At 51.3% G+C, this 22,901-nt stretch overlaps 1 protein-coding gene across 1 annotated transcript in view; it reads left to right on the forward strand.

Annotated features, from left to right (window-relative positions):
* LOC144945414 (uncharacterized) overlaps positions 1–13,010 on the forward strand; it is a 67,228-nt gene extending 54,218 nt beyond the window's left edge. Inside the window, exons 2-5 of the mRNA XM_078873935.1 lie at positions 825–936; positions 8,563–8,837; positions 10,286–10,568; positions 11,974–13,010. Coding sequence (XP_078730061.1) covers positions 825–936; positions 8,563–8,837; positions 10,286–10,568; positions 11,974–12,143 — 840 coding nt within the window. The 3' untranslated portion in view covers positions 12,144–13,010. The remainder of the gene's footprint in view (positions 1–824; positions 937–8,562; positions 8,838–10,285; positions 10,569–11,973) is intronic.
* Positions 13,011–22,901: the final 9,891 nt, after the last annotated feature.

The raw sequence follows: 22,901 nt of genomic DNA on the forward strand, positions 1-22,901 counted from the left end.
TTCAAGAGACTCGGCTGTGTTGGTACTCTCGTGTGCACCTCCTGTGCCATGGACTGATTTCGCTCGGCACGTAGCCAACGGCGAAGCCAGCGCACGCCACTCGCAATTTCACCGCTCCCTTCGACTAATACACATCAGAGACTGCTATCCCATCGTGATTGAATTCTATGACACGTGTGTGTATTATCACGCTGGGTTTAGCCAGGAAAAAGCCTCGACGGGTCTCATGGTTCTTTCAGGAGGCGCGCGTTCTCTGAAAACAGCGGCTCCTCTTCAGGCTCCCAGTCGAATCACAAGCGCGCACGTGCTTGCCTCTCTCCATCTCTATCTCCATCTATATCTCCATCTATCTCGTCGTGTTCACCTTCTGAAGCGCTCGCTCGTCACCGTGGCGTGCGCGATGACCACCACCACAACCACCACCACCACGTGACTTTTCTTTCGTGTTGTGCGCGGTGCTTTTAGCGCCACAGCGCGTGGATTTGTAGCGTTGATATTTTCATTTGTTTGCTGGTGACTTTGTGCATTTCATGTCGAAATCGCCTCCAGTGCTTTTGCTGCTGGCGGCAATAAAAGTTGTTTAAAAGTCAAAAGTCTCTCTATCTATCTATCAATCTCTCTCTCCACTCTTCTTTGCGCACTCTCCCAGCCAGCCACCCCACCCCTCTTTGTTTCGCCGCGAGTGTTGCGCCGTTCTGCACCCCCCCTCTTCACCCGTGGACACACCGCCGCTCCGCGAAGCGTGGCACCGAATCGAAAACTCGCTCTCTCCGTCACTGAACCCGTTGCCTGCGCCCGCGTGGTTTCTGTCTGTGACTTCACAGGAGACGGCGTCGGCCCAGGCCTCGGACATCTTCATCGACGACGAGGAGGGCTCCGGCGTTGGCGGCCAAGCGGGCAAGGACGACGAAGATGACTCCGATGAGTTCGGATCAGGTGACTCATCCGCGTGAAAAACTAAACGTCTTCGCGGGAGCCGCGGTGGAGAGATGTTTACTCTCTCGCACGGTATGCAGGAGGTCGGAGGTTCGATCCCGACCCTAACGCCTGCTGCTGTATATTTTGGAATTTGCGTGTCCCCCCCTCCACCCCCCCGTGGTCGCGTGGATTTTGTGTCCGGGTCTTCTCGGGTTTTTCCCTCCACATCCAGAATGATCGTGCATTTGGCTGCTATCAATTTCCACGGGATAAGCCGCTTCGTTGGGCTATCATCTGCGAACAGGTAGCTTCTGAAAAAGAGTGAAAGAGTTCAGTGGGCCTTACCTGGTAAAATAAAAAAATAGTTTTAGTAACAAAAAATATTCTTGGTTCTTTCGGTAAAGTCACGTAAAAGGGAAATAATAAAATAATAAAAATATCACACCTGATAATGATTGCTTGTGTTACAGTCGAAACGTCGTGAGAATTGTTTTTGTTTTATATTTTTATTATTTTATTATTTCCCTTCTACGTGACTTTACCGAAAGAACCGAGAATATGAATCCCTGCAGTCACGAAAGCTTTAAATTAAAATGTAACAAAAAGAGTAAAGAGTTTGCACCTCTTCATGCCCACGGCTCTTAAAAAATGTTCTCCCTCCTGAATTGTCCCTGAACCCTGCTCGGCTACCTTGGTGTAGGAAGTGCTTCTTGTGTTCAGTTTGCTGCCCTTTCCCTGCACATCCGATTAGCACGGCTGATCACGTATGGTGCGAAAGAAGTTCAACATACAGTACATACATTGTCGGCGTAAGGAACCTCCTCCGAGCGCTTCTGAGTCGTCCTCTCTCTCTCTGAGTCGTCCTCTCTGAGTCGTCCTCTCTCTCTGAGTCGTCCTCTCTCTCTCTCTGTCATCCTCTCTCTCTGTCATCCTCTATCTGAGTCGTTCTCTCGCTCTGAGTCGTCCTGTCTCTCTGAGTCGTCCTCTCTCTCTGAGTCGTTCTCTCTCTGAGTCATCTTCTCTCTGAGTCGTCCTCTCTCTCTCTGAGTCGTCTTCTCTCTCTGAGTCGTTCTCTCTCTCTGAGTCGTCCTCTCTCTCTGAGTCGTTCTCTCTCTGAGTCGTCCTCTCTCTCTGAGTCGTCCTCTCTCTCTCTCTGAGTCGTCCTCTCTCTCTGAGTCGTCCTCTCTGAGTCGTCCTCTCTCTCTGAGTCGTCCTCTCTCTCTCTGTCATCCTCTATCTGAGTCGTTCTCTCGCTCTGAGTCGTCCTGTCTCTCTGAGTCGTCCTCTCTCTCTGAGTCGTTCTCTCTCTGAGTCATCTTCTCTCTGAGTCGTCCTCTCTCTCTCTGAGTCGTCCTCTCTCTCTGAGTCGTCCTCTCTGAGTCGTCCTCTCTCTCTGAGTCGTCCTCTCTCTCTCTCTCTGTCATCCTCTCTCTCTGTCATCCTCTATCTGAGTCGTTCTCTCGCTCTGAGTCGTCCTGTCTCTCTGAGTCGTCCTCTCTCTCTGAGTCGTTCTCTCTCTGAGTCGTTCTCTCTCTCTCTGAGTCGTCCTCTCTCTCTGAGTCGTCCTCTCTCTGAGTCGTTCTCTCTCTCTCTGAGTTGTTCTCTTTCTCTGAGTCGTCCTCTCTCTCTGAGTCGTCCTCTACCTGAGTCGTCCTCTCTCTGAGTCGTCCTCTCTCTGAGTCGTTCTCTCTCTCTGAGTCGTCCTCTCTCTCTGAGTCGTTCTCTCTCTCTGAGTCGTCCTCTCTCTCTCTCTGAGTCGTCCTCTCTCTCTCTGAGTCATCTTCTCTCTGAGTCGTCCTCTCTCTCTGAGTCGTCTTCTCTCTCTGAGTCGTTCTCTCTCTCTGAGTCGTCCTCTCTCTCTGAGTCGTTCTCTCTCTGAGTCGTCCTTTCTCTCTGAGTCGTCCTCTCTCTCTATCTGAGTCGTCTTCTCTCTCTCCGAGTCGTCCTCTCTCTCAGTCGTTTTCTCTCTCTCTGAGTCGTTTTCTCTCTATCCGTGAGTCGTCCTCCCACTCTCTCTCTGAGTCGTTCTCTCTCTCTGAGTCCTCTCTCTCTCTGAGTCGTCCTTTCTCTCTCTCTGAGTCGTCCTCTCTCTCTATCTCTGCGATAGCGAGGAGGGAGATACCGTGTGGTGGTGGCGCAGTTAAACATGTTTTATTAGACATTCTTTGGTGATGCTGCTGCAGTGGTGCACAATCAACAACAAACAACTTGACGAATGTGTTTCATTTTTTGGGGGATAAACTTTAAACATCCTTAGCATCATCATCCATCAATGATATTCTCACCATCCACCAACGCTCACATCGTCATCGTCAAATTCTACTGTCAGACTGATCCTCACATTCGTCAAAAACAAAACTGTGGTCTGGAAATAAGTATAAATATAATAAGCGACGTTTCAGGCAACGGCCCTTCATAATTGTTGTTGTTATTTTTATTATTTCCATCGCCGTCTGAACCCGAATTCGCATGCCCAGTGTCTGTGCAGGAGGAGGGAGGGGGGGTTGGAAGCGCCGTGGGGAGCGTGGGTGGGTGATGTCCATGAGCCGTGTATATTTTCCCTTCTTACAAAGTTTCTCTGCTCGTTCTTTCTCTGCTTGCCCAGAGTCAACAAGGATTATTATAAAATAATAAATCGTGGCTCGATTAAATAAAAAAACACACGGAGATAGATTTTCAAAAACACACACACACACACAGACAAAGATCCCCCATTTAGCCTTGACCAGTCTATTGGGGCAAGTGCAGCTAGCGAGTAGTACCTATGAAGGCCGTAAAGTCACACGGGGGGATGGATAACCAGCACCACGCCCGGCCGCCTTTGTCTCCCTGGTGAGGATGTTTACACACGTCGCCCCAGGAACTCATTTGAGGCTGAGTCGAGCTAGGGGAGGGCCCCAGGAGTTGTGTCAGTTAATCGTCACTGACCAACATCATTCAGCCGGATTCTTGTTCTAGGCGAGCGATGTCGGCCTCCCGAACGACGATGACTTGGGTCAACACGAAACGTTGGTACTCTTAGTTCTTTCGGTAAAGTCACGTAGGTAACACAAGTCTCCGTCATCAGGTGGGACCGTCACAGCCAGATTTGCTGCATCCGAAACGTCGTGATTTTTATTTTATTTTCATTAATTTTAATTTCATTTTTTTGACCTACGTGACTTTACCGAAATAACTAAGAGTATGAATCCTTACAGTCACGAAAGCTTCAAATCTAGAACGAAACGTTGGATCAACATTGCTCCTCGCTTGGTTCAACAGTTCTAACCCACGAGCGCAAGGTCGGCCCAACGTCGGGCGAACGTTGTCATGTTCACTGGGTATTCCCCTTGGCAATCTGGCAATTCAGCAGCAGCACCGGGGTGATTCATCAAGCGAGCGCTGACTCGAGGATGAAGACGCTCATTGATAGAAACCCATTCGGAGCTTTGCGTGGATTGGAACGGAAATGCTTAAGATGAGATGGACTTCCAGAAGGCTGATAGGATGTAACAAAAATGTTTTATTGTATATTTTTGTTACTCTTTGGTTCTTTCGGTAAAGTCACGTAGCAAGAAAATAAATTAAATAATAGAGGACGACGACGTTTCGATTGCAACACAAACAACCGTCATCAGGTAGAGAGAGAGACGAAACACAGACACGGAGACACACAGACAGACGCACAAGCAGAGAGAGACACAGAGAGAGAGAGACACACACAACATATACACACAGACAGACACACAAGTAGAGAGAGACACACACACAGAGACACAGAGAGAGAGAGAGACACACAACATAGACACATAGAGAGAGAGACACACAACACAGAGACACACATACAGACACACAAGCAGAGAGAGACACACATAGAGACACACACAGAGAGACACACATAGAGACACACAGAGAGAGACACACAACATAGACACACAGAGACACACAACATAGATACACAGAGAGAGAGACACACAAGTAGAGAGAGACACACAGACAGACACACAAGCAGAGAGAGACAACACAGAGACACACAGACAGACACACAAGCAGAGAGAGACACACACAAAGACACACAGAGAGAGACACACAACATAGACACACAACATAGACACACAGAGGCACACAGAGAGAGACACACAACATAGACACACAGACAGACACACAAGCAGAGAGAAACAACACATAGACACACAGAGACACACAACATAGACACACAGAGTTCTGTGTGTTCTACCTGAAAACGGTTGCTTGTGTTGCAATCGAAACATCGTACTATATTTTTTAATTTATTCTCTTTCTACGTGACTTTACCGAAATAACCAAAGAGTAATTCCTGCACTCACGAAAGCTTCAAATCATATATTTTCTGTTATTTAATGCGGATAAACATATATGGAGAAACGAGGCGTTGTGCATTTGGTGGTGAGACTCAGCATCACAATATTTATTTAGACTGGAGGAATCCGATCAACCGTGAAGCTCTTCCTGGGTGAACGCAGCCCAAGTTCGTTGCGTTCCCAGCACCAATTCGGCCCTTCCCGATCTCCCGTCGCGGCACTGAGGGTGTGGGGGAGACGGTGGTGGTGGTGGTGGTTCCTGCGGTGCAGGGGCGGGCGTCTGGCGCTCTTCGTGTGAGAAGCGAGAAGGCTCATGGCGAAGGAATGTGACGCGCTGTTCCCAGCGAGTTCACGCCAGGCTGATACCCCCCCCACCAACACCACCTCTCTCTCTCTCTGTCACTCTCTCACGCTCACGCTGTGTGTTGTGCGTGTGTGTGACTCTGTGTCTGCGACTGTGTGTCTGCCTGTGTGTGTCTGTGTGTTGTGCGTATGTGACTCTGTCTGCGACTGTCTGTCTGCGTGTGTCTGTGTGTGGTGCGTGTGTGACTCTGTATCTGCGACTGCCTGTATGTGTGTGTCTGCGACTGTCTGTGTGTGTGTCTGTGACTGTCTGTGGCTGTCTGTGTGTGTGTCTGTGACTGTCTATGTGTGTGTCTGTGGCTGTCTGTGTGTATGACTATGTGACTGTCTGTGTGTGTGTCTGTGACTGTCTGTGTGTGTGTCTGTGGCTGTCTGTGTGTGTGACTCTGTGACTGTCTGTGTGACTATGTGGCTGTCTGTGTGTGTGACTATGTGACTGTCTGTGTGTGTGTCTGTGGCTGTCTGTGTGACTATGTGAATGTCTGTGTGTGTGTCTGTGGCTGTCTGTGTGTGTGACTCTGTGACTGTGTGTGTGTCTGTGGCTGTCTGTGTGTGTGTGTGTGACTGTCTGTGTGTGTGTCTGTGACTGTCTGTGTGTGTGTCTGTGGCTGTCTGTGTGTGTGTCTGTGACTGTCTGTGTGTGTGTCTGTGTGGCTGTCTGTGTGTGTGACTCTGTGGCTGTCTGTGTGTGTGACTCTGTGGCTGTCTGTGTGTGTGTGTGGCTGTCTGTGTGTGTGACTATGTGACTGTCTGTGTGTGTGTGTCTGTGGCTGTCTGTGTGTGTGTGTGGCTGTCTGTGTGTGTGACTATGTGACTGTCTGTGTGTGTGTCTGTGGCTGTCTATGTGTGTGTCTGTGGCTGTCTGTGTGTGTGTGTCTGTGGCTGTCTGTGTGTGTGTCTGTGGCTGTCTGTGTGTGTGACTCTGTGACTGTCTGTGTGTGCGTCTGTGACTGTCTGTGTGTGTGTCTGTGGCTGTCTGTGTGTCTGTGACTGTCTGTGTGTGTGTGTGACTGTCTGTGTGTGTGTCTGTGTCTGTGGCTGTCTGTTTGTGTGTGTGTCTGTCTGTGTGTCTGTGACTGTCTATGTGTGTGACTATGTGACTGTCTGTGTGTGTGTCTGTGACTGTCTGTGTGTGTGTGTCTGTGGCTGTCTGTGTGTGTGTCTGTGGCTATCTGTGTGTGTGTGTAGCGGTAGTGTAGCGGTTAGCGCGCTGCGCTACGGGTTCGATTCCCGCTCACGGTCAACACCGGTGACGATTATCTGAACCGCTCCGGGGCCTCCCCTAGGTCGACTCGGCCTCAAACGAGTACCTGGTGGGATGTCAGCATCGCTACTGGGGAGACAAAGGCGGTCGGGCGTTGTGCTGACCCTCCCCCCCACCCGTGGTGTGACGTTCCGGCCTTCATAGGTGCTGCTCGCTAACAGCACTTGCCCCTACAGTCTGTTAAAGTCTATACGGGGGGGGGGCTCCTTTGTCTTTGTCTGTACGCGTGCATGCCTTCTGCTTGACATGAAACCGATAGCGCGGCCGGAATAGAATTGGTGGATGATAGAGAATGCAAAAATATAAACACAGCCATTAAAACAAAATCTGTGCTCGCGAGACAATGCGTCATCCGCTCACTCATCATCTACCCACGACCACCACGACCACCACCAATACGTCAGCAACAATTTTGTTGCGTTAATCGCGTTGCGTCCCATTTGTTAATCATCAGCAGCAGACAAACCGCAGGCTGAGAGCCGCCACGCACTGGCCCAGTGATCCTCACCACGCCGCACATTAGAAACCATCGCGAGGGATTTGACAGCACAGCGATGGTGGTGATGGTGGTGGTGATGGTGGTGGTGATGGTGATGGTGGTGATGGTGGTGGTGGTGATGGTGGTGATGGTGGTGGTGATGGTGGTGGTGATGGTGGTGGTGGTGATGGTGGTGGTGGTGGTGGTGATGGTGATGATGATGGTGGTGATGATGATGGTGATGATGATGGTGGTAGTGGTGGTGGTGATGATGATGATGGTGGTGATGGTGGTGTTTTCACCATTGGTCTACTATCGGGGGCCACCACCTTCTGCAGGGAGGGGGGGAGGGAGTGAGGGGAGGGGAGGAACCAAATGAACGCCTCCACGCGCCGTCCGCTTCAAAGTTGGGATGTTGAAGATCCCGTGGGCGGCATTCGCCGGAGGAGGCTCGTTGCGTGCCAGTGTCACGGTCCACATTTGGCACGAACGTGCGTTTCAGATTGCTTGGCCGCTACAGATGTCCACGTGACGACGAGCCACTTCGTTGGGCTATCGTTTGCGGTGGCCGGGTCGCTTCTGATGAAGAGCCGTATAGCTCAGTGGCCCTCACCTGGTCAAATGAAACATAGTTGAGTTCGTATTATAGGTTGTTTGGGTTGGATCGCACAAATATAAATACACGTGAGCTTAAACCCGCCACCACCCGACACAGCCAATGAGTAAGGTCAGTCGCGTAAACAGAACATGCCAACTCGTTACTAGTACAGCGACACATTTATATATTTACGCGATCTAACCCCAAAAAACTATAACACGGATGCTGTTGTTCGCGAAAGCCTACGTGTTAAATAGTTTAGTTTTGAATAGTTTATATCGTTTAGATGTGACAAGTTTAAAAAATAATTGCACGCCGCAAGTCCCTCTCAGCTGGAACATGTCCGTAGCAATCATCGATCGGGGGCCACGGGATAGAGCAAGGGGCGAAAGCTTCGGGCAGGACCCTCCTGGGCATTGAGTCACGAGACTCGGTGAGCCTGCGGGGGCGAGGATAGAAAAAACACCACGACAATCGTCGTCGTCGTTGTTGTCGTTGTTGTTGTTGTCGTCATCGTTGTTGTTGTTGTCGTCGTTGTTGTTGTTGTCATCGTTGTTGTTGTTCTTGTCGTTGTTGTTGTTGTCGTCGCCAACTTGTTTGTCGCCTCCGTCTCCACCGCCAGGCGCCACGACGACGTTCACCGAGTCGGCGTCCGTGACCCCAGGCCCCGTGACCTCGGGCTCCGTGACCCCAGGCTCCGTGACCTCGGACTCCGTGACCCCGGGCTCCGTGACCTCGGGCCCCGCGACCTCGGGCCCCATGGTGCCGTCCGAGGCCCCCACGGACGAGAACGAGCAGCCCACGTCCCCCCACGAGCAGCCCGGCTCCTCACCCCCCCAGGGTGCGGCAGGAGACGTGCAGGGGGGGGCCACGAGCGCGGAGGCAGCGACGACGCAGGTGCGGTGGTGGGGGCACGTGTCTGTGTGTCTGTGTTTGTGTGTGTGTGTTTGTGTGTGTGTGTTTGTGTGTCTGTGTGTGTGTGTCTGTGTGTGTGTGTCTGTGTTTGTGTGTGTGTGTGTGTGTCTGTGTGTGTCTGTGTTTGTGTGTGTATGTCTGTGTGTGTGTCTGTGTGTGTCTGTGTATGTCTGTGTGTCTGTGTGTGTTTGTGTATGTCTGTGTGTGGCTGTGTGTGTGTGTCTGTGTGTGTCTGTGTGTGTTTGTGTATGTCTGTGTGTGCCTGTGTGTGTGTGTGTCTGTGTGTGTTTATGTGTCTGTGTGTGTGTTTGTGTGTCTCTGTGTTTGTGTGTGTCTGTGTGTGTCTGTGTGTGTCTGTGTATGTGTGTGTGTCTGTGTGTGTTTGTGTGTGCATGTGGGGGAAGTGGTGGCGACCCGAGTTCGATTCCCGCTCACGGCCAACACTGGTGACGATTATCTGAACCGGTCCTGGGCCCTCCCCTAGGTCGACTCAGCCTCATATGAGTACCTGGTGCAGTGTGTAAACATCAGCACTGGGGAGACAAAGGCAGCCCCGGCGTAGGCATTGGCCACAGCACCCCCTCGTGTGCCTTACCTACCTTCGTAGGTACTCGCTAACAGCACTTGCTCCAACAGTCTGGCAAAGGCTACGCGGGGGATTTTTGCCTTTACATACAATCGTACAAACGCACATACAAACACCTGCGTAATTGCACGCGATTGCATACACACCTCTACAGGTGTGCACCTGCACACAGCCACGTGCACACCTGCACAGGGGTGGTTAGTAAACGCCGTGGCATTAAACGTAAACATATATAATAGGCGACGTTCCGGGCAATGGCCCTTTCACGTAGCATACTAGCTCAGTCGTCAATCTATGTGCTATGAAGACGGGTCAATGCGCGAAACGTCACCTGTTATGTAGGGTTTTTTTTATTTTAAGGCGACGCACAGTTTTGTTGATGAATGTTTAAAGTTGTTGTTGTTGTTGTTTATTGTTCTTGTGCACCACTGCCAGCAGCAGCAGAACTCAAAAATGTAGTGTTTGTTATTTGGGTGTTTGCAACCTTTGGATGTTTGTAGTTAACGAGCAGTGGTTTGCATTCATTCATTAATCTGAGTTTACACACTCACGCATCCACTCACCCACCCACTCATTCACCCACCATCTCATTCACACACACACGCACACAATCACCAAACCACACACACTCACCCACCCACTCACTCACCCACCCACCCACCCATTCACACACACACCCACCCACTCACTCACTCACCCACCCATTCACACACACACCCACCCACTCACTCACCCACCCATCCACTCGCCCACCCACTCACTCACCCACCCACTCACTCGCCCACCCACTCACTCACCCACTCACTCACCCACCCACTCACTCGCCCACCCACCCTCTCACCAGGCGGCGGACGCCCCGAGCCCATCGCCGGTCCCAGCAGATGGAAGCACAGAGAGTGACGTCGTCGCCGCCGCCACCACCACCGGCAGCTCCAGCAGCAACGTGAACGGCCACGTGGGCAAAGGTCACGGCCGCATGGGTCAGCCTCCCATGGTGGAGGAATCGCCCATCATCCCCGTCCACAAAGAAGAGGTCAAGGAAGGTCCGAGGGGACCTCCCGACATGCCGGCCACCGCAAGCGCGGCGGTGAACGACAGCCCCTTCGAGAAGACGGAGGTTCTGGCCGGTGAGTCAGCCCAGCACCATGCAGCGCGACCGCCATGCCACCAACATCGGAGCCGTGGGCCCCGTGCCCCTGCTGTGTCACGTGCTGTACCCCGTGTTGTACCACGTGCCCCTGCTGCGTCACGTGCTGTACCCCGTGTTGTACCACGTGCCCCTGCTGTGTCACGTGCTGTACCCTGTGTTGTACCACGTGCCCCTGCTGCGTCACGTGCTGTACCCTGTGTTGTACCACGTGCCCCTGCTGTGTCACGTGCTGTACCCCGTGTTGTACCACGTGCCCCTGCTGTGTCACGTGCTGTACCCTGTGTTGTACCACGTGCCCCTGCTGTGTCACGTGCTGTACCCTGTGTTGTACCACGTGCCCCTGCTGCGTCACGTGCTGTACCCTGTGTTGTACCACGTGCCCCTGCTGCGTCACGTGCTGTACCCTGTGTTGTACCACGTGCCCCTGCTGTGTCACGTGCTGTACCCTGTGTTGTACCACGTGCCCCTGCTGTGTCACGTGCTGTACCCCGTGTTGTACCACGTGCCCCTGTTGTGTCACGTGCTGTACCCTGTGTTGTACCACGTGCCCCTGCTGTGTCACGTGCTGTACCCTGTGTTGTACCACGTGCCCCTGCTGTGTCACGTGCTGTACCCTGTGTTGTACCACGTGCCCCTGCTGTGTCACGTGCTGTACCCTGTGTTGTACCACGTGCCCCTGCTGTGTCACGTGCTGTACCCCGTGTTGTACCACGTGCCCCTGCTGTGTCACGTGCTGTACCCTGTGTTGTACCACGTGCCCCTGCTGTGTCACGTGCTGTACCCTGTGTTGTACCACGTGCCCCTGCTGCGTCACGTGCTGTACCCTGTGTTGTACCACGTGCCCCTGCTGTGTCACGTGCTGTACCCTGTGTTGTACCACGTGCCCCTGCTGCGTCACGTGCTGTACCCTGTGTTGTACCACGTGCCCCTGCTGTGTCACGTGCTGTACCCTGTGTTGTACCACGTGCCCCTGCTGTGTCACGTGCTGTACCCCGTGTTGTACCACGTGCCCCTGTTGTGTCACGTGCTGTACCCTGTGTTGTACCACGTGCCCCTGCTGTGTCACGTGCTGTACCCTGTGTTGTACCACGTGCCCCTGCTGTGTCACGTGCTGTACCCTGTGTTGTACCACGTGCCCCTGCTGTGTCACGTGCTGTACCCTGTGTTGTACCACGTGCCCCTGCTGTGTCACGTGCTGTACCCTGTGTTGTACCCCGTGCCCCTGCTGCGTCACGTGCTGTACCCCGTGTTGTACCACGTGCCCCTGTTGTGTCACGTGCTGTACCCTGTGTTGTACCACGTGCCCCTGCTGTGTCACGTGCTGTACCCTGTGTTGTACCACGTGCCCCTGCTGTAACGAGCGCCTGTTCTCTGTGTGGCAGCGGTGATCGCGGGGGGAGCGGTCGGCGTGGTGATGGCGGCGCTGCTCGTCGCCTTCCTCGTCCACCGCATCCGCAAAAAGGACACGGGGAGCTACGCGCTGGACCCCAACAAACCCCCGCAGACCAACGGGGACTACCAGATCGCTCCCACGCAGGAGATCTACGCCTAGATGGGACGCCTGCACCACCATCACCACCACCAAGATCAGCATCAACGACACCACCACCACAAACACTACCACCACCAAGATCAGCATCAACGACACCACCGCCACCGCCACAAACACCACCACCACCAACACCTCCACCTAGACCACCATCACCACAAACACCACCAGCACCGCCACCAAGATCAGTATCAACAACACCACCACCACAAACTCCACCACAAACACCACCAACTCCACCACCAGGAACAACATCATCAACAACACCACCACCACCACAAATCACACCACCACAAACACCATCACCAACACTGCCAGCTAGACCAACATCACCACGATCGCCACCAAAACCAGCAGCGAAAGCACCAGCACCAAGACACCACCACCATGACTCCCATCACCACAATCACTACCGGGAACATGCAAACACCTTCACCATCACAACCCTCCTCATCATAACCACCAACACCGTCACCATCACAACCATCCTCATCATGACTACCACCATTAACCACCACAAACATGCCACCACCACCATCACTCACATCATCATCACCACCACAATCGCTACTTTTACCACCGTCATCATTACCAACACTACCACCACTACCACCACGAAGAGATACAAACACCACCACCGGCTCCAGCCACAATGGAACTGGATCATCAATGCTGCCCGCTGCTCTTGCCTGAGTGTAGGGGCATGGGTTAACTCATGCCCAGGTGTAGTGTGGGTGCGCGCCTGTCAACCAGCGGCTCGGAGGCAGGGGGTTGGTGGATCACTCAAAGATTGTGCGCTTCAGAGCCACCATCGCCTTGCAGGGAGGCGTAGAGCAGACGGCAGCTTTTCTTGCGGGGGAGGAGGGAGAGAGAGAGAGGAGGGGTGGGTGGGTGGGTGGGTGGGGATAACGCAGCAAGTAGGATAATTACGTAGATTAATTATCTGGAGGGCGGGACAAATTGGTGGTGGTTCGGGGGAAAGACGATGAGAACGTCAAGCTTGTGCCTTTATTTCTGTGCGTCTCTTGTTTGTCCTCTCTGTTTCCCGGGACCCGTGTACCTCGAGTAAATGGGAATACACTCTCTCCAGGCCGCGTGTTCGTGCGTGAATTTCCCCCGCGTCTGTCCGTGTGCGTGTGTGGCATTGAGTGTCCCTGGATGTGCGTGTGAGTGTGAGTGTGCAAGTCGTTATAGAGAGGGGGGGGGGGGTGGTGGGGGGGGGAGAGGCAGTGTCGCAGTTAGTGCGCTGAGCTGCGCTGCCCTACGAACCAGGCGTCCCGGGTTCGATTCCCGAGCGCGGGGCCCAGCACCGGTGGCGATTATCTGGGCACCCCCGACACCCCCGCTACGGAGTCTCAGCCACGAGGGAGACAAAGGCGGCCGGGCGTGTGGCTGGCCACCCACCCCCTCGTGTACCGTTCTGGCCTTCATAGGTAGGTGCTCGCTAACAGCACTCTGAGTCGTATCCCCTGTGTGCGTACACGTGATATATGCGTGACAGCCATCACAAGCAATAATAGGAAAATGCCGTTGGACAGCCCTAGGTCAGCTTAGTTTTTAAAAGGCAGCACCCGTTGCTTGCAGGGCACCACCACCCCCATAGGCCCACTTAAACAGGCACACACAGACAGCACTTGCCCATTGCTATGCCTCGGCCAAGCCGGGATTGGAAATATCGAATCTCCTCTGTGTGTATGTTCTGCGTGTGTGTGTGTATATGTTACAGGATGTGTGGTGCGTACGCGTGTGTGTGTGTGTGTGAATGTTAACGCGTGTTAGGGGGGTCCATGAAACACGTGTTAGGGGGTACATGAAATGCGTGTTAGAGGGTCCATGAAACGCGAGTAAGGGGGTACATGAAACGCGTGTTAGAGGGTTAATGAAACTCGTGTGCTTGTGGGCAGATTCCTGTTCAAAAACTGGGCGGGGGGGGGGGATAGGGGTGTTTTCATAATCTTAAGTGTTCCAATAATTTCTTTATAATAATAATAATCACTCGTCGCTGTCTCTCTCGTGAGATGTTTCTGCCATTCTAACCAAAAAAAATATTTACTGAAAATGTAAAAAAAATATTAACCGCCCCCCCACTCCCCAACATAAAAAAAAAGCTTTAACCTCGCTGCTTTTAAATCGCGAGCACTTGCGGGGAACAATGACGGTCATGAAACGTACGACGACAGATCTTAATATTATATACTCGGCTGGAGCGAGGGGCCTGTATTATCCTGGAGCTCACACCTTGGCTCGCCTACTGAGCGATCCCTCGATTTAAGGAACGAAACAGGAGGACTTCTCCACAAGTCTGGCTGCCGCCTGATGAAGCCAGTCGTGATTACCTGCGAAACGTCGTACTCAGATTGTAAATGTCGTGGCTTGGCTCTCCAACACACACCGGTGTGCTGTACTAGTGACGAAATTGGCAAGTTCTATTTTACGTGACAACCCTTACGAATTGGCTGTGTGTCGGGCGGTGGCGGGTTTAACGACACATTTGTGTTTGCGTGATCTAACCCCCCCAAAAAAAACTCGATTGTGGATAAACCAGCAGCAGTCTGCAGCTCAAGCTGATCATGGTGGCGGGCGACATCGGTTCCGCGAGCACCAGGACAACTTAGGCCTTGTGACTCGCACTGTTGGCCTCTTACGCCACCCTCCCCTATATACATTTGTTTATAGAAATGTTTTGAATTAAAGCAAAAATATAGTAACGCGGTTTAGGGTAAGTAGTTGCATAAGTATCGTCGGGATAGCTTCATCCGGCTGGGCTCAATCATGGAGTTACTTCTTTCTGCCTATCCTCTTCCCATCGTTATAGTCGTTAAATGCCTTTTTTTTTAAAGAATGATTTTCTTTCTCTTCTTTGTAAGCGGAGTTATTTTCTCATGCCTGTTACAGTCGCGTTGGGGACGGGGTGGTGGTGGTGGTGGAGGTGGTAGTCGTTAGTGAGAGAGAGAGAAGGAGGAGAGTTAAATTGTAACGAGCGGTGATTCGTTAACTCTTTTAAAAGCCTCTCTGCGGCTCCGGTGCGCTGTGGGATTCCCATCCCTTGATGCGACTTTGCGTGCGGGGGTTAACACCCCGAAACGTCGTTCTGAATATGGCCATACCGACGGACGTGCTGGCGGTACACCGGTGCAGCATAGCACAACGGTTCTGATTAAACAGTCTAAAATAAATGTTTGTCTAACTGACATTCATCCTCCGACTACTTCGACATCATGAGAACGGCTTTTAACGCACTACCACCAGCACCACCACCAGCACCACCACCCCGCAAGATTTTGTGACCGGGATTGCGAATCGCGGCAAAATAAATAATTACTGCGAAAATGTTTTGCTTTTTTAAACACATTCCTGCGGAGGGAGCTGGTAGGAACGTCGGGTTGCTCGGTCAATGGCGGCGTGGTGTATTCCGCAAATATGGCCGACTGTGAGGGCGGGCACAAGCCGGCATGAGTAGGTTAAATGTTGAGTTTTGATAAGGGCACCACGGGGTGACCAGCCCCTTCCCACCCTCCCCTCTCCACCCAGCCCCACCCCTCCCAATTTTTGGATGCACGACGGACGGACGGACACAATAATCCCCTGTGGGCTGGTGTAACCAGGAGGTTCCTACCAGTAATATATAAATACGGCGCACTACCGGTGTACCGCCAGTACGTTGGTTTGGACATGACAGCTGGCATCTTACCCAGCCAACTACGCTACGTGGACACACTCAAGATTTCTACCTTTTTTAAAAAGTCACACGCCGCAATTCAGTGGCGACGAGGAAACAAACGTGAGCCCTGCTCGTCGCTCGCTTCGGCCGAGGCCGCTGGGTGGGAGTCTCACTACCGACGTGGCTGTCGTGAACCCCAAAGATTGTGACGTTCGCGGCGCAGACTTCACCGTTGCGAGCCAACGCGTCGATCGGATTCTGACCTTGTGACCTCTCACGACGAGAGGGTTTTGGGGTGGTGGGCGGGGGGGGTGAGTTTAGTCTCAAGGCACCATTGGTGAGGAGCTGGAGCTTGACGCGGCCAGAATGTGATCGATGCTTTGGCACGCGTTTGACTCGTAATCATAATGATGATGATGTCTGTGTACATGTCACGATCGCCGTCGGGTGGTGGAGAGGTTCAGGGTGACGACGTTCGCGTAGAAAAACCACTCCCCGTACGTGGCCTAATGATTGTGGCTGAGGTCTGCACCGTCGCAAAACGCCCATGAATGACTCAGCTCATCGGCCCTTCCTGCTGAAATGAATGCGACAAAACATCTAAACGAAACATCTAAGCCAAAAAAAATACAACACGGTATCGTTGTGTTGGCTACGGAGAAGACGAGCTACGTACGTTATTGACAACAACTGTGCATTTCAAAAATGAAAAGTGCCCCTTATAATAGTATGTAATTATTGTTGTACCGAACTTTCCGGATTATGACATGCTGTGTTTTCCCTGCATTTTGAAACAAACGTTCAGGGTACGTTTCACGATCCAATAGGTTTGTGTGCATGAGTGTGTGTCAGTGTGTGTACATGGGGAGTGGTGGTGTAGTGGTTAGCACGCTGTGTTACAAGCCCGGCCACCCGAGTTCGATTACCGCTCATGGCCAACACAAGTGGCGATTATCTGAACCGGTCCTGGGCCTCCCCTAGGTCGACTCAGCCTCAAATGAGTACCTGGTGCGATATAGAAACATCGCCACTAGGGAGACAAAGGCGGCCGGGCGTGGTGTTAGACCACCCACCCACTCGTGTACCGTGCCAGCCTTTATAGGTGCTCGCTAACAGCATTTGCCCCTACAGTTTGGTAAAGCTATACGGGGGATCTTTGTCTTTGTACATGGGGAGTGGTAGTGTAGTGGTTAGCACGCTGTGTTACAGACCCGACCACCCGAGTTCGATTCCCGATCATGGCCACCACCAGTGACGATTATCTGAACCGGTCCTGGCCCTCCCCTAGGTCGACTCAGCCTCAAACGAGTAACCAGGTGCTGTTTCTAAACATCGTGTACCATACATGGCTTCATAGGTTGGTGCTCGTTAACAGCATTTCACCCCCAAAAGTATGTTAAGACTACACGGGGGGATCTTTGTCTTTGTCGTGTGTGAGTCCAGGGACCGGAATTAGACAATTTTATTTTTCACAGGGCGTGAGTTTTTCGCGGGTTATGCGTCTTACAATCCGGAGAGTTACGGTAACGTCATGTTGTGTCCACGAAACAATGTGTTTGGATGCAATCCAGCCAGGCAGCCAGCCAGGAAGCCAGCCAGCCAGCCAGCTCGCTAATGCAATATATTCAAACGATTAGGCACGTCCCAATCAAATGCCCGCCGATGGTGTCACAGAGAACCGCGTTCTGAAGAAGAACAAAAAAAGACGAGGCCGCAATTTTTTTAAGCAACCGCCCGTGCCTTACGCAAGCGTCGACCCATTGTGTCGTCATCCGCATTCAAAGAACGCAACGCCGATTCGTGAGGTCATTGATTGTAGGTAGCTGGTGGGGTGGGGGGGCTGGAGGGAGGTTGGAGGCGTTTCCACCCCCCTGACGGAACCACCGCCGATGTTGGCGAACCCATGAGCGTCGCTTGGTGCAGAAGGTCGCTCTCAAGACACGCAGACGGACGGGCAGACATTCGTAATCGTATTTCTGGTTTCACGTGTAATTTATGTGACTGTCTCCCTCCCCTCCCACCATTTTTTTCCTAAGACAGATTTGAAACAGTAACAAGGTTTGCCCGTGAATTTTCCGCCGTTGTCGCCGCTTTACTTCGGATAAGTGTTGTCTCTTGTTGTTGTTGTTTGGCTTTTGTTTGCACAACGTTTTTTTTTTGCGAGGCGCGCGGTCGTGTGATTGGGGGCCCGGTTTAGGGGGGAGGGTCGCTGTAAGTGGAGCGGATATGACGAGAGGTCTCTCCGTTGTTGTTTGTAATTGGTTGTTTGCTGTTTTTCCGTCGTGTTTATTCGATGATTGTCCGGATTTTTTTTTAAGTCTACGAGCTTAAGCGATACAAAGTGTGAGACCAAAGTGTGAGACCCCCACCTACCCCCCCCTTTAAAAATATGTCTTAAGCTCCTTCGCTAACAATAAAACGTGAACCTGAACTGTCGGAAAAAAATCATAGAGTTCGTTTTTCTTTAAGTTTATATGAAGCTGAGAAGCTGTATATCCCGGCTGATACGTGAATCTGAACCCTCTTTTCTTTCCACTGCACAACCGAGCCGTGCCACCGCAAGAAGCCGAGCCGTTGATAGATACATTATTTGACTGGCCCTGCTTGGCACCAAGAGAGAAACCCTCGGAAGTTTTTTTTTTTGTTGCGAAGCCAAAGTTTCGCTGGGGTTTTCGGTGTTCTGGCTCGGCCACGGTATTTACCGGTGGACTAAGACGTGTAAATGCAAAACGGTGTTTCTCGCCGTTCACCGTAAATTCGGCCGCACGTGGAAGCGTGGATGGAGACGCGATCGTGCGTCCAGCTAACCAACCGGGACACGTTTGTTCGTCTCCGACAAGACAGATGGGGTTCGAACGCTTTCCGGGGGAGTTAAAAAAAAAATCTCAACTTAGTTTCGAGTTTATTTCGTTTAACCAGCCGAGAACGCAAGACACCTCGATGCATCTCATTTGCAAGAGTGAGCTGGGGCATTAGTCTGCTTGCAGTGGCTGGCGGAGTGGGTGGGTGGGTGGGGGGACGATGATTGCTGTGTATGATTCCCAGTTGAGTAATTTGCGCTGTCATTTTCGAATTTGTCCAAATTTGGAGACGAGCAGGCGACGGCCTACTCTTGCGAAGGAATCAGGCAAATTGAAAAACCTGAATCAAAACCAATTTCTCCGCGATCCATCAGAAGCGCCGCCTATGATTGCTTCCCGATTTGGTTCTTGACGTCTGCATTTTGCGGCAGGCAAATGCGAATCCACGAGAAACAACGACAACGAAAATTGGCAATCCATTTGCGGGATTGAAGTGCGTTGCCTTCCCCATGCCAGGTCCGTCGTGAAGTGTCGTTGGACCACACACTTCACGGCGGCGGCGGGGGGGGGCAGAGCTTTGTGACGTCATATTTGACGGGGGGGGAGTCTGACTTTTTGTGACGCCGTGTGACGATGGGGGAGGGGGGGGGTCAAAAACCGTCCAAAATCGCGTGACGTCATTTATGGACAGCCCCACATATATCTCTCTATAACGAACGCGACTGAGTTCCCCGCAGTGTTTGAACCGCCGTCACTGGGTGGGAGATGGAATCAAACCGGTGGCCTCTGGACTGCAAATCCTGCGGTGCGCCGCTGACCGTCGATCGAGAAAAGGAGACATTTCTCAACATTGTTTTACGAACCGGTTTTATCCATACGGTTACCGGTTATGCAACAAAACCGAAATAAAAATAACCCCCCGATGTTTAACTAAGCGCTCGTGTGCAGTGTGTCTTGAGTTCACACATTTGTTGTTGTTTTCAAGATGTGGCTGTCACGTCGAGTTTGTGCATTTTTGGGGGTTTCTGAACCTGCCGAGGAAACTCTCTTCTTCGTTTTGTAGACACGCACACAGAGCAAATGTTTGTTTCGTTTTCATTGCCTCCAAACGCTGTGCCAGTTTGGTTTACAATTCCATAAAAATAAATTAAACCACGAATTCAACGAGCGACGGGTCTGTGGTCGCCAGTCCTGTTCCATCACCCGCCTTGCGTCAAATAGCAGCGACACGGACTTACAAAGACACAGACTTACAAAGACACGGACTTACAAAGATATGGACTTACAAAGATATGGACTTGCAAAGATACGGACTTACAAAGATATGGACTTACAAAGATACGGACTTAAAAAGACACGGACTTACAAAGATACGGACTTACAAAGACACGGACTTACAAAGACACGGACTTACAAAGACACGGACTTACAAAGACACGGACTTACAAAGATACGGACTTACAAAGATACGGACTTACAAAGACACGGACTTACAAAGACACGGACTTACAAAGACACGGACTTACAAAGATACGGACTTACAAAGATACGGACTTACAAAGACACGGACTTACAAAGATATGGACTTACAAAGACACGGACTTACAAAGATATGGACTTACAAAGACACGGACTTACAAAGATATGGACTTACAAAGACACGGACTTACAAAGATATGGACTTGCAAAGATACGGACTTGCAAAGATGCGGACTTACAAAGATATGGACTTACAAAGATATGGACTTGCAAAGATACGGACTTACAAAGACACGGACTTACAAAGATACGGACTTACAAAGACACGGACTTACAAAGACACGGACTTGCATCGTGCGCTTTCAGATGCGCTTCTGCTCACCCACCTCTCACCCCCCAACTAACCCACCGCCACCCCCACCCCGTTTTAGAACCACTGCTGTGATTGTCCTGATGCCCGAGCTCGCGGTAGGGATGGGATCTGCATTTGAAAATAATAATCAAGAATGACCTCAATCCAAGCCTGAACAACACCTGCCCAACAACTACCCACCCACTCCCCTCTCTCTCTCTCCAGGAGTAATTAGCAAAGTAATCCCAGCAATTATTTCGCTCACTCAACTACACACCACCACGCCCCACTCAGTGGACGGTCCTCTTCAGAGTGAGTTTTGAGACCCGCCAAGGCACTGCATGAAAATCTTAAACAAACACTCTCTATTTCTGCGGATTATAAGACGCCACCCCCCCCCCCCCCCCCCGTTCTCGTCCTGTATTTTGGCGCAGCCGTGAAATTCCCTGCTCATTCCACTGCTGGCGGAAGGGCCTCCACTAGAGGGAGCTCTAGAGACCCCCTCTCTCTCTCTCGTGTGAATAACTCGTGGCTCCAGCGAGATCGTTCCAGAGCAGAGATCGGCAAACAACATGAGAAGATTTCGATTTAAAGCTTTCGTGACTGCGGGGATTCATCTTCTTGGTTCTTTCGGTAAAGTCACGTAGAATGGAAATAATAAAATAATAAAAATAAAACATAATAAAAGTATTCTCACGACGTTTCGGCCACAAAGCAAGCGGACGGCTGCTTGCTTTGTGGCCGAAACGTCGTGAGAATTATTTTATTATGTTTTATTATTTTATTATTTCCATTCTACGTGACTTTACCGAAAGAACCAAGAAAACATGAGAAGATATTTTGTTGTTGTTGTTCGAATTCGGTAAACAACAACCCCCCCCAACCCCCGCCGCCCCTCAATATTTCAAGAGCAGCAATGCAATGTGAACAACGTCACGAGCAGTGCCGGATTATCCGAGTAGCAAAAGTAGCTACATATGTAGTAGCTACGGGCCCGCACTTTCAAGGACCCCGCGCTAAATGCTTTCAAGCTATCAATTCCGGTTCAGTGATTCTGCACTCGAAATTCAATAAATCTCGGAGCAAACCTGGAAAAGCAGTTGCGAGTAGCAACATCATCAATACCAGCTAACATCACCACGCCTCGCCTAAGAGAAGCAGTTCCAGCCATCACATTGGGGGTGAGTTAATTAAATGTTTGACCAAATATAACAGAATAATAAAAATAAAACATAATACAATAATTCTCACGATGTTTTATTGTTATTATTTTATTATTTCCATTCTACGTGACTTTACCGAAAGAACCAAGAAGATGAATCCCTGCAGTCACGAAAGCTTTAAATCGAAATCAAATATAACAGGCTAATTTTTAAGTTGATAATTTTGTATGGCCCGCGAATGATGTTATAAATATCCAAATGGCCCTTGGCAGAAAAAACGTTTCCCACCCCTGCTCTAGAGGGAGCAGGAGGGGGGGAGGGGGGGGGGGGGCAGGGGGCAGGGGTCAAGATGAGTGGGGGAGGGAAGGGATGGCCGTGACGGACGTCCCCGAGACGGACGAAGAAGAGGGCACCGCTCAAGATGAGCGGCGGGGAGGAGGAGCAGCGCCGGTGCTCGAGAAGAAGTTGGAGGAATTACCGGGCCACGATGTCAGAGATGAGAGGGTGGTGGTGGTGGTGGTGGTGAGAGGGTGATGGTGATGATGAGAAGGTTGTGGTGACGATTATGGTGATGATGAGAGGGTGGTGATGGTGATGATGCTCTCGAGAGCATCATCACCATCACCACCAACCTCTAGAGTCTAGACTCTCTCATCATCACCATAATCGTCACCACCACCTTCTGATCATCACTGTCACCACCCTCTCACCATCACCACCACCCTGTCACCATCACCACCACCCTGTCACCATCACCAGCACCACCCTCTCATTTCTGACATCGTGGCCCGGTAATTCATCCAACTTCTCCTCGAGCACTCTAGAGGGTGGTGGTGATGATACGAGGTGTTGGTGGTGATGATGAGAAGGTAGTGATGATGATGGTGATGATGAGAGGTGTTGGTGGTGATGATGAGAAGGTGGTGGTGATGATGGTGATGATGAGAGGTGTTGGTGGTGATGATGAGAAGGTGGTGGTGATGATGGTAATGATGAGAGGGCGGTGATGGCGATGATGAGAGCGGGAGAGCTGCATGGGGCAGCAGCGTCATCAAGGATCATTCACCTCCAACATTAAAAAAATGTTATCAATTACTTCAAAGTATGGTTCATTATAAATCCATATCGCATGCGTTTAACTTGAGTTATATTCTGCGCAAACACGCGGGCAGTGCTGGTTTGATAATAATAATAATAATCCATTCTCTTGTCCAATGATTAGGATATTTACGGCAGGGCAGGTCGGGCTGTTTGCCCAGCAGTTAGGTAAGCAATGGCCGTGTAGGTGTGTGCGTGTGTGTGTTA

Source organism: Lampetra fluviatilis, chromosome 2, assembly GCF_964198595.1.
Source record: "Lampetra fluviatilis chromosome 2, kcLamFluv1.1, whole genome shotgun sequence".
Lineage (NCBI taxonomy): Eukaryota > Metazoa > Chordata > Hyperoartia > Petromyzontiformes > Petromyzontidae > Lampetra > Lampetra fluviatilis.